The sequence below is a fragment of the Festucalex cinctus genome, chromosome 11 (genome assembly GCF_051991245.1).
Source record: "Festucalex cinctus isolate MCC-2025b chromosome 11, RoL_Fcin_1.0, whole genome shotgun sequence".
In the NCBI taxonomy this organism is placed as follows: Eukaryota; Metazoa; Chordata; class Actinopteri; order Syngnathiformes; family Syngnathidae; genus Festucalex; species Festucalex cinctus.
The window spans coordinates 25996197-26008395 of NC_135421.1; the positions used below are offsets into that span (position 1 = coordinate 25996197).

General features: G+C 39.6%; 1 protein-coding gene across 4 annotated transcripts in view; it reads right to left on the bottom strand.

The window, feature by feature from the left end:
• Positions 1-12199, bottom strand: part of pkp4 (plakophilin 4) — a 68374-nt gene that overhangs the window by 18314 nt on the left and 37861 nt on the right. For 3 of the 4 annotated variants that reach the window (XM_077535978.1, XM_077535977.1, XM_077535980.1), the window contains 6 exons: positions 10953-11158; positions 9588-10152; positions 6647-6673; positions 4718-4888; positions 1250-1457; positions 170-302 (listed from right to left, as the gene is read on the bottom strand). In XM_077535978.1, coding sequence (XP_077392104.1) covers positions 170-302; positions 1250-1457; positions 4718-4888; positions 6647-6673; positions 9588-10152; positions 10953-11158 — 1310 coding nt within the window. The remainder of the gene's footprint in view (positions 1-169; positions 303-1249; positions 1458-4717; positions 4889-6646; positions 6674-9587; positions 10153-10952; positions 11159-12199) is intronic. The other variant, XM_077535979.1, reaches the window with a different exon arrangement.

Below are 12199 nucleotides of genomic sequence, written 5' to 3' on the forward strand. Positions count from 1 at the left end.
GTAAACAAACACAGTGCACTTAGCTTCTGGTTAGCAGACATCATGGCTCATTATATGTTGAAAACATATATTTTCAAAAGTGATTATTATAGCATGCATGCATTTGTTATTTGTAAAGCACACTTCGTGCCAGCAGGGTGATGACAATATGGGAAGGACACGTGCTTACCTCGGCCTTAATTCGGTTATCGCCAAAGCAGAGGTGCTGAAGGTAGGCGGCCGCGTTGGCCTGCACGGAAGGGAAGTGGTGCTGCAGCATGTGAATCACTTCTGTCAGCTCCGGGTCCCGCCATGCAAACTCCCTACAAACGCAGGTTGATGTGTTACAACATGGAAATAGACCCAGATTTGAGAGAATCACGTTTCTTTAACTCTTTTACTGCCATACATGATCAAAAAACAAAAAACAAAAAAAAACAGTGCCAGCCGATTTTCAAGGCAAACAGAATATTGTATACTTTTACTACATATACAATGTGGGTAGCAAATGAAAGATCGCATTCCATTCTTTCATTAGAAAAAAAAAACCTTAGCTTATTCCGTTCGTTAGTAATAATAACCATTTGAAAAGAGGTCATTTGAGTGACATTGAGCAAAAATGGAAAAGATGAGAAAATGAGCTTTTTGTGAAGATACATTTTCTCAACAACAGTCACTTTGACACAAAATATTTTTGTTTTGTGACGCTCTGCAAATTAGGACAGATGTGACAAAGGCTTTGATCATTCACGCCATCCTTGAAAATGTTTTAATTCCATCCAATTTTATCAGATTCCGTCATGTTTCATTTGTAATTCCGTGCACCGGCAGCCCTTTGAAAAGAGATTCAATGCTACCATCTGCTGGCCATAGTTAGTGTTTGTGATTCCACAATCGATTGACCAGGCAGCGCTCCACTTAGATGTTGCACTTCCCATTGACTAAAAAATAAATAAATAAAATAAAGTAAAAAAAAAAAAAAAAAAAAACATAGTTGACGTCATTTAACGTTTATGGCGGCATACATCGGGATTTTACTTATCATTATTAAACGTTTTTGGCGGTCGAAGAGTTAAACAAACAAAAACAAAATTTATATATATATATATATATATATATATATATATATATATATATATATATATATATATATATATACATACATATATATATACATACATGTACAATGCAGCAGAAAAGGGGCTGCTCCACTCTAATGCGACATCACACTGACAAATCAGAAGCTTTGAAAAGCAAGAGCAGCGCCTACCTGGGGTCCTTCTGGATGCTGTCTATCGAGGGCGAGCGGGTGGGATCGTCCATGACGGCAGCCTGCCGACTGTAATTGGAATCGCATGGCCGGTACTGCGCCGAACGATACGGATCCGCATAGGTGGCGGCTGTGTTAAGGGCCAAGTTGTTTCTTTGGTAGGTCATGGCGCTGCGCTGACTGGATGTCCGCTGGAGACTCCCCACACCTGAGGCCAAAAAAGCGAATCCCTCAGAAATGAAATCCAAACACGCTGCGCACGGAAACGGACAAATCCGGGTGAGATTGGCTGCATTCGAAGGTCGGGGTTAAGAACTCGAAAAGCGAGCTCAAAACTACAAAGACGCAGCCGCTCTGGCGGACGCAGCAAATTCTCAAATCTGGAACCAATTAATGTTTCGGATAAAACACGGCTCCCGTGGTCTCACAAAAAAACGTGACTCCTCTTCTTCAAAGGCCCGTTTTCTCGTCGTTTTGTTTTTAACAAGATTGTGTTTAGCCGGGAGGGATTTGGCCGCTTTTGAGAAAAAACAAAAATCAATCTGGGTGATGATACACAAATCCTCTCCTCTGCTCCTTCTCCCTTGCCCTGTGCCACCGTATGCTTATAAGCTAATCTTGCCAAACACAGCAGAGTGGCAACGTTAAGCCGAGACCGGCCCGAAATAGCCAGATACCCACTTGTAAAGAAGGGAGTGTCTTACGACATGCTGAGTGGACGCTTATGCCTCCAGACAAAGTTCTTTCTCACATCTGAGCTCCTTTCATTACCTGAAAGTGATACAATGACCTCATTTTTTAAACAATGGCTTCCAGAAGTATCTGCACTTTCACTTAAATACTGAGTGTGGCTATTTCACAGATCTCCATCGACTCTGACCGTTTCCTTTCTCCAAGTCCCTCCTTCCTACCAGAAGCCAACATGTCGGTGAGAATTGCTGCTCCAAAAACACAATTTCCTCGCGTGGCTGCTCTTGCGTAAGGCCAATATCGCAGATGATTAGTATAAACATAGTGGAGCCTAACTGCAATTTTAGCCTCACTATTTTGATTTAAGCTCACATTTATTTTTCAGTCAAGGATCAATATCTATTAAAAAAAAAAAAAAAAAATGCCCATTTGCAAAGAGCAGGTACAGAGAGCAATCTTCCACTGCATGGTTATAAATAAATAAAACTAATAATAAAGGAAAGTGAGGAAGTAGGTCGAGGTCATAAAGCCATAAAATAAACATTATTAATTTAATAACATATTTTTTTGTGATCAGACTAGGGGTGTGAATTGCCTTGTACCTGACGATACGATTCGATTCGTATCACAATTCATAGGTCACGATTCAATTCGATACTGATTAATCCCGATACAAATTTATAAGTTGATTGTTGCGATATTTTTTTTTTTACTTAAATTTCGAAAATACTAGTCAGTAAACTTGCACACTGTAAGATTTGTATGAAAATGTATTATTTATCTGAAACTTCAGCCTTATAACTGTGAGCCACTGTATTTAACAGTTTTCATGTTTGAACAGCATTGAAAGAAAATATTAAGGCTTAATGTTCCATGAATATAACATTTTTCCATGCTTAAGGTGTGAACTCTAACCATAAGTAAGACGTTTTGGTGAATATTTTTCCATCAAAAATGGATGTTTAAAAATCGTTTCTGCCACCTATTGAATCGATTAGAGAATTTCACGCTGTTATATCTCGATATGTTGCCGAATCAATTTTTTTTAACACCCCCTAGAACAGACCATACAGTTTCAGTTAATTGTATACAATTTTTTATATCTTATTTATTTTTTTGTTTTTGTTTTGTTGACTATAAATACCTTTGTGGCCCAGCCCACCAAGGAACTAAGGAAAGGCACAGAAAACTAGAAAATTAGGCTTCCAAAAACCGGTCAATTGTACCTGCAACCCTGTTGCTCTTTGTCAATATCTGTAGCAGACTGCAACACATTACAGCGGCCCACCAACGGGGCTTCTTCACAGCTATCAATAGCTATTATTAGGAGACTTATCAGGCGTAATCACATCTTCAGTGTGCCAAGGAGGCTGCGGTGCATGGTGGAGGTGTTGCATGCATGGACAGCTGGGAGGACCAGAGCACCTGAGTCTTTTATTTTATTTTATTTTATTTGTACCGCTAGCAGACTCATTTAAATGGATGGATTTTACGTGGAAGCAAAATAAGGAATATACAGCCATCTTTTAAAGCACTTGTCTGCTGGCTGGAAATCAAGTCAAGTCAAACCCATGTCATCTGTATGTGATAATAACAATCAATTGCAGGGGCATATGTACATAGATATGTCCAAATATGGATATATTTATTTTTAATTAAATGGCTGTCTTTTTTTTGTTTTTGTTTTTTGTTTTTGTTTTTTTGTTTTGTTTTGGCTCACACTCTAAGAAACAATTAGGTCAAAAAGGAACCAACACAAATTTCTGGGGTTATTCATTTGACCCTGATTTTTGAGTTCAAGAAATAATCCAAACAAATGAGTCAAATGAATAACCCAAATTTGCATACAAAAAAAACAATTAAAAAGAAAAAAAAAGGTTGTTTTTGTGACTTCTATTATTAATTTGCCCATTTTTGGGGGTTATTAATTTCACAACAACCACAAAAAAAAACGGGTAAAATAAATAACACCAAAAGTTATTTATTTAACCTGGAAAGTTGGGTTAAATAAATAACCCCAAAAATATGTTGGGCAAAACAATCCACTTTTTTTGTATTCATTTGACGTTTTTGGATTACATGAATTAGCAAAAATATTAGGTTAATTAATTAACACAAAAAGTTGGGCTGGTCTCTTTGTGACTCAATTTGGGTTATTTTTGCCCCAACTGTTTTTTAGAGTGCATTATTAACCAATTTAAAGTGTTGAAAATAGCTTGAGAACAAAATCTCTCACACGTTTAACTGTCCGAGATATTTTGGAAAACTTGAAAAACTATTGAAAATCAAGATTTTTTTATTTTTTATTTTTTTTACAATAATGACTGCAAATAGTTAGGTTACATATAATGAAGTAAGCCAAATTTGTTTAAAACAAATAGCTGTAATGTGTCAGCGCAGAAGGAACTGGTCAGCCACAAAAAAAAGTTGTCGTGCAAATTCATTTCCGCACCTCATCTGATTTTTTGACTTACGTATGTGTATGAACCAGGTAACAACACTATTTTCTAGAAAAAATAGGTGCTTTTTATGGCAGCGTGACATAACAATAATACCTGGTATGTCACAGCTATGGCTTTTGTGCCCCGAGCCGGAGGGAGCGAACGCAAGAAAAAAAAATAAAAAATAGACAGCAAGGGACTGAAATAATGAAAGGCGCATTTGTGGCGCTAAAGGGCAGACAGGCTGTGATATTGTGTTCCTCAATAACAATGCACCCAAAGTCGATGTAAAAAGCACGCCTGCCAAAATGTAGCGTATCATTTTCGTGCGTCAAACCTGAGGCGCTCCTGCACATGGTGCCCTGTTGCGCGTGACCCGGGCTGATGTACAACGGCGCCTGGAACATGCGGTCCTCAAAGATGGGCGCGATGCGACGTTCTGGGGATATGCCGGCCCTCAAGTCCTGGCCCAGCTGACTGTGCTGACTGGCATATGTGTTCCGCATGCCTGCAAATACAAGACAACGGCTACTGGATTAGAAAAAAAATAAAATAAAAAAAACCAGCAAAGCATGTATTTAAAGTTCTCGCATCAGCGACGCTCGATACACTGTGAAGCCCAAAGGACCGGTATACAGTTGGCGATTAACTGCTCATTGAACATTTCATCAGCCTCCGCCTGCCTCGTGGGTCCACTCCGACTGTACCAACGAACTAACATTGCGACAAAGCCGTTTTACCGTGCACAACAAACAGAACTAAGGCTTTCCTATCATTTTGTTTTAGATGCACACGCGCGTGCGCAAATAAAATGAATTTACATGCATAATGTGGCACTAGGGTGGTGATAAGTAATTCAAACAGAAAATTAAAGGGAATAAAAGATATGGATAAAATTCTGATAACCAATAATTGGCCAAATTATTTTCCGTTCTGCAGCAATTAGCAATAGAAGAGAGCTAAATTTCATCAGTTTTCACAAATCTATTTAAAATTGTAAGTAATTGAGCTTTTTTTTCGACATGGCCCTGGTTGAGCTCCTTTGCTCTGCTGCCACCTGCTGGCCGTTTGTGTAATAACTACCTTTTCTGCAACTATTCTTTGCAGTTGAGAGGCTGCATCAAAGCCTTATGTTTGCTCTAGCATTAAAAAAAAAAAAAAAAAAAAACGTATAAATACGTCTTTGGGACACTTAAAACATAAAAAAACAAAAAACAAAAACATATTTACACGGTATTGGGAGCAAATGAGTTAAGTTATATACCATTATTTTACCGATCGGGCCCACTTCGTAATATATTTTCCTCCATGCGGCCCCTGAGCTAATATGAGTTTGACACCCCTGATTTTGACATATCTTTGACGACAACTATAGTCAAACCGATTGGAGCCTTAACAGTATGTGCTAATTGTCTTCGTCGGAGGAGCACTGCGCCGCTGTCTTGCCGAGGATGAATGGCTCGCGTTCCGGTTGCCCTCCAGTCATTTCATTCTCCTCGTCAGAATCCTCTCAAGAGTTTTTTTTTTCCCCGGCTCCATGAAGTGGCTACGGCATCCCCTTGCATGCCGGCTTGACAAAACAGACCCTCAAATAAATGCGTGTAACCAACAGAAGCAGGCGGATTTTACAACTGATAGTAGACATGAGTTTTTCAATGTTCCTCTGCATCGACAGTGACAGGAAATTACCACGAAAAGACCCGTGACACCTTCGTGCGCTTGAGCCAAGGCGATGAAGTCAAGTGGATGTGGGGAAAAAAAAAAAAAAAAAAAAGGCGAGGAGAGGAAGCGTGAGGCCCCGGCACACTCCATCACCATTTGTCAGATGGGCGAACAGCTGCGGCGAGCGTCGCATCTTGCCGGCCATCCGGCAGCCGCTGGAAGCAGTCGTGCGAGAAAAGGGCGGGAAAAGTGGGGGCATGCCATGACAGGTGTCGGGAAAATGTGGTTATGTATGAGCTGTTTGCACCAGTTATAGCACAATGCTTGTTAATGTAATCCCGGATTACCAGCGTAACCTGGTTTCTCACGGAAGCCTTCTTACATAAGTACTTGCCAAGCCACTTACATGACTGGGAACCGAGTCGTGATTAACACCAGTGAGGGTTTGAGATGCTCATTGACAAAACAAAAACAAAAAAACTACAAAATGGCGTGTTCGTACACACAGGGCCGCAAAGGACAACCATGCAACACATGCGACGACTGCAGCAGGCACAAACGCACAAAAACCAGGATGGGGGAAAAAAAAAAAAAAGAGGTTCACCTTGAACGTCATCATCCACCAGAGCGTCTGAAGATATCCCCAAGCAGCACAAAGTCAAGCACACAGTCAGTTCACCTTACAACATCACTGCAGAACGACTTGTTTTTATAGCATAACATGATTTGTGAGTGGTTTTAGCGTTTTTTTGTGTGTATTTGTATTGTCAAAAAGATGTTGCATTATCTAAGGGGACAAAATGGAGTAACTATGAAGGACATTTATCATAGTAGTATCTTCAATACAAAATATTGTTGTACAATGTTCGTGGTACACTACTTTGATTTAAGCTACACAAATTGCTATAGCTAGGCTAACAAAACTAGCATGGATGTTGAGGTAGTGAGAAACCTTTACATAGATGTTAAATAAATTGTAGAGTAGCTTGCTATTTATACTCATGGGCATATATTCTTTATCCTCTGCAAAAAAACTAATATTATTGCAGCTAATATTAGTGTGGTGAGAATATATATGCCTGTAAATATTGTTGTTTCTGCTCCGTGTGTGTTAAAAGTAGCTGTGGTTAGAAGCTTTGGAACTACTGTCAAATTTATGCTAATTCCCCTTTGCCCAGTTATAGCCTTTCACTTCTTATGCTAGCATTAAGCTAGTTAGTAAACCGCCTTGCAATTGGCTGGCAACCAGTCACCAACTTTCACTGAAAAGTCAGTTAAGAAAAAGGATCCACCTAATCTGTTAGGTCCTAACAGATTGAAAGGATGACAAATAATTTAGAACAAACTAGAAATGATCTATTATCTGTTTTTAAATAAATTGCGTAAGTTAATGCCATCGCCACAAGAACTATTCAATTAAAAATAAGTCCAAATTCATATTTTTAGACCAGGGGAAGCAACGGAAATAATCAAAAATTTGCGTGCAAAGTTAGCTGTTTTGACGAGGCATTAAAAAAAAAAAAAAAACATGCAGTCTCATTTGGTCTAAGTTCTACATTTTCTTTCTTTCGCCCCAAAAGTAATTTGCAGGCTACACGTGGCCTAGTTAATGTTTGTCCTCTTGCGGGAGCACTTTTGGCTACGTTCCAGGACATCCAACCACTGTCACACACAACCACTGCTACCGCCTCAGATTATGGGGTCACGGCAAACAGCCTTTTGAAGCATTCAGAAAAATACATGCAGTGGTACCTTGATGTCTTCACCACAAGCAAAACTCGTTTACTGCCAATCCAAGTTGAAATTTACTGTCGTAATAAACATAACATAAAGAAAATTACCATTTGTGTATTTACCTAAACTACATAACTTACAAAGGTCTCCTAGCTTAATGCTAACACACAATGCAAAATGCCATAGACGGGTTAATAGAACTAGCATCAATGTTGCTATAGTTATAACACTCTTCTTTGTGTATTTATTTATATATTCTAGTGCCCCCTGGTGGCCAGAAGAAACAGCACAATGGCCATTGAATTAAAGCATGTCATTTTGATGCACAAACTGCTTAATTTTTTACATTCTTCCCGATTATACAGTCAAACCTCGGTTTTTGAACATAATACGTTCCAGAAGGCTGTTCTAAAAGCGGTTTGTTCGAAATCCGAAACAATGTTTCCCAATATAAATAATGTAAATAATTTTAATCCGTTCCAAGTCTATAAAAACATTTTCAAGTTTTTTTTGTTTTGTTTTGTTTTTTTTTGTTTTGTTTTTGTTTTTTTACTATTTTACACCATAAACTGCACTGTATACTGTTTACCATAAATAGAAAAGGGTAGAAATAGACACTGTTTTATTTAGAAATCCTATCTAAAAAGATGAAAAACAAAAACAAAATGCAAACATTTCTTTTTGCGTAAATAACAATGAACAGGTCTGCTAAAATTATCAAATTTTCTGATTGAAAAACGATTTGGTTGAGAACAGAAGCGTTCGAAAACCGAGGTTTGACTGTATTAGCTTTTTTTTAAAGTACAATAAAAGTACAATAGCTGGTGCGGAATAGCATTTCCATTCATTTCAATGAGAAAGGTTGATTTGAGATGTGAGCGTTTTGACTTGCAAGTGTTGTCATGGAATGTATTCAACTCATAAATCAAGGCACCACTGTAATTATCCAAATATTGAAGCCGTTCGTCTTGATTCCTTCAAAAGGGATGTTATGCAACAGGCTACCATAATAACATGACCGGGTTTCTACATATTTAAGATATGACATTTATATGTTCCTTGCTGCAAGTCCAGCACGCGGTACAATGACACACCGTGACTCATACAGCGACTTTGCCACAGGCAGCAAGGACAAACACAAGAGAATATCACGTTTGTACTGTGCTGCTCTATTGTCACTGATTATCTTTATGTTGGAAAAGTATGCAGGCTGGTAAAAGGGCGCATCAATGTGTAATCTAGGGTTGGGCAAAGCATGGAATGTGTCGTTAGCCTAATAGCATAGTAGCCTAAGTCATAGCTAACATTTTCAATAGGCGGAAAAATAAAATAATATATATAAAAACAAACAAAAGTCCACAGATTTCATGACCACGATGACTGAGTGAGAATCTACCTACACAAAAACAAAAAATACCGTCCTATAAGTTTGATTTCAACATTCATATTTTTCTATAATAAAATTACAACTTCATTTTCATTGTATTATTTTATTATTATAATAGTACAACATTATTCTCCTAAACTAACATTTCAGAATTTTACGGTCTTGAAAAATTATGATTTTGTTTTTGTAAAAAGAATGACATGAAATAGCATTTTTTTCCCCCAAGTAAAATTATTAATATATATATATATATATATATTTTTTTTTTTTTTTAAGTTACACTTTAGAAAAATGGAGTACATGACTTTGCAGAGGTACAGTTGATGACAACTTTATCATTGTGAATTTGCATCTAATTATCTGATATCTGATGCCATGTTAACTGCGTGATCTGCTTTCAAATGATGTTTGCGTGTGTTTGTACCTGCGAGACTGTCAGGCCGCATCCTCCTCTCGTAAACGTCGTACGGCTGCGGCCTGTAGGCGTCGGCGTTGTGGATGAGGGCGCGCGGCAAAGTGGAGCTGTAGTGCTGGGGTACGGCCACCATGCTCGCTCGCACCGGTGACGACTGACTGGGCGGCTTGCTCGTCTGACAGTTCTCCGTCAGGGTCAAAGGTGAGCCCATGCGTCCCGACGACGAGCCCACCGAGGCCTGGTAGGGCGACGTGGTTCGGCTGGTGCTGCCCGGTCTGGAATTGGCGGAACCCACCCGTTGCAAAGCGGCGGGGGAGTTTTTCTGGGTGGTGAGAGGCGAGCCGCCGGCGGTACCGCTGCGCTGGACGGGGGAGGGCAAGGTGGTGGAGAAGATGCATGAGAGGGGTTTGGGTTCCGTGACGATGGCCGAGCCGTAGCCGCTGCCGGCCGAGGCACGCAGAGAGCCGTGGGAGGGCGACATGCTGCTGACGTGGGACGGGGAGTGAGAGCGAGAAGGCACTGAGCTGACTCTCCGCATCGCGCGGCCGGGCACTGCTCCGCCGACTGATGGGACCTGAACCACAACAAACACACATTTGTCAAATTGTTATTAGAGGTTTGCAAAGTCAGAAGATGTCACACAATGAATCACTTAGAACTAAAGTGGGCTCGTTCTTATTAATCCAACAAGAAAATGTGCAATTTTCTGCGGAAATTATGTGGGAATGCTGAAAGGTGAATGTTAATAAAAGCTGAATGCATGTGGAATGCTTAGAAAATAAATCGAAAGATAAATGACTTGAAAATGACTATTCATTGTAGTTACTGCATTAATCATTTCAGTGAAATTATAATGCATTTATTGATGATAGTCAGTTGGTATACATGTATATCACTTAGCATATTGGCCATGGATATATTTGCAATACACAGTTGGGACTAGGTGGGATTTGAACCCACGACCATGTGGCTACTGGACAATGCACTTTACCATATGCACCACTGAGCATGATGATAAGATGTACATATGGAAGTAGGCGTGGAAAATGGGAAAATCTCAATGTTTGTCCCATTGAAAATGAATGGGGAAGTTTATATTTAACATTAAATTGTGCAAATACTGTAAGTAGTGTGGAATCAGATGATATATAACCAGGGAGGCGTGACTTTTTGAAACAAGTTGAAATTTTACACGGCAAAAAAATAATGGAGAATAAAAATCACATTAACACATGTGGGAATGCATTTACATCTAGATGGAAATACCATGAAATAAATGCTGGAATTCAATGTAATAATCGATGAGATAATTTATTTTAAAAAGATTCGATAGTGACAGCACTTAGCTAAAACCATGACAAGGGTCCAACATACCTGTGCCGAGGCCTGCCCCTCCGCCCTGGCAGTCTTGACGGGGGTGCTTGTGCTTGTGCTTGTGCCCGCGCCGGGGAAGGAGTGCTGCATCCTCAGCTCAGATTTGACCACATTCTGGTTGCCGTGGTAGCCGCTAGTCGCATCCTGGTAGCCGCTGTCTGAGTAGGAATTCATCTGAGTTGAACTACGCGAGTTCCCCGTCGACCCTGAAAGCAGCAAGTACATGATTGAGGCTTTTATAACCGTAATAGTCATGACCATTACCTATAGAAGAGTGACTAATGGCTTATGTCCCAGCAGGAGGATGGGGATCACTTCAGTGATGTCGGAAATTTGTGGATCATTTTCACGTAATTAGATCAATAAGGGTAAAGACTTACGCCACTGAATTTCCTTTGGAATAACAATTAACACATTCACTGCCATAGACGACTATAGACGTCAAAGATTCATTTCTACTGGGCAAAGTGGATGAGTTAATTTTACTGATATGAGTATTTCAGATATAGGCAGTTTTTTAGTGATAGACCGATTTATTATTATGAGATTTTTTTTTTTATTACCAGTCAAGGAGGCCGATAACCGATATTTCAAGCCGATATTTATTTGCAGTAAAACAGAAAATATTAGCGGCAAAAAAAAATAAAAAATAATATAAAATCTTTTAATTTTAAACATATAAAGAATTTACAGATTTGTTTTTAAATGATAACAAAAATTGCAGGCTGCTTCCATAGTCATAAAATTGCGTTAAGCTAAATAAAAAACTGCAAGTAAATAGTTCCACCCATCCATCCATTTTCTTGACCGCTTATTCCTCACAAGGGTCGCGGGCGGTGCTGGAGCCTATCTCAGCTGCCTTTAAATAGATCCATAAATGAAAAGTTCTCTGTATCTGACTGAGCGACAAGTGCATGTGAATTTACTATGAATACCAAAAGAAGGCAACACCCCTGAGGGTCTGCAACTGCAGGAGACAGAGACGGCAGTAACAGCGCTTCACTTTCATGGAGGGAGCACAGAGACAACTGCTCCGACTCAGTCCCGATGCCGTGACTGGGGTTTCCCTTTTGTGGGGACGTTTGGGATAGACACAGTCAAATAGGAATCCTTTTGACTTGAGACTGCAAGTACATATTGAGCATATGGGGACTTTATTACCTGCTACCCCCCCCCCCCCCTCCCCTTTCATTTCTGCAACATTAAGCTGATAATCATGCACAGTTCAGGTTATGTATTTTACGGCT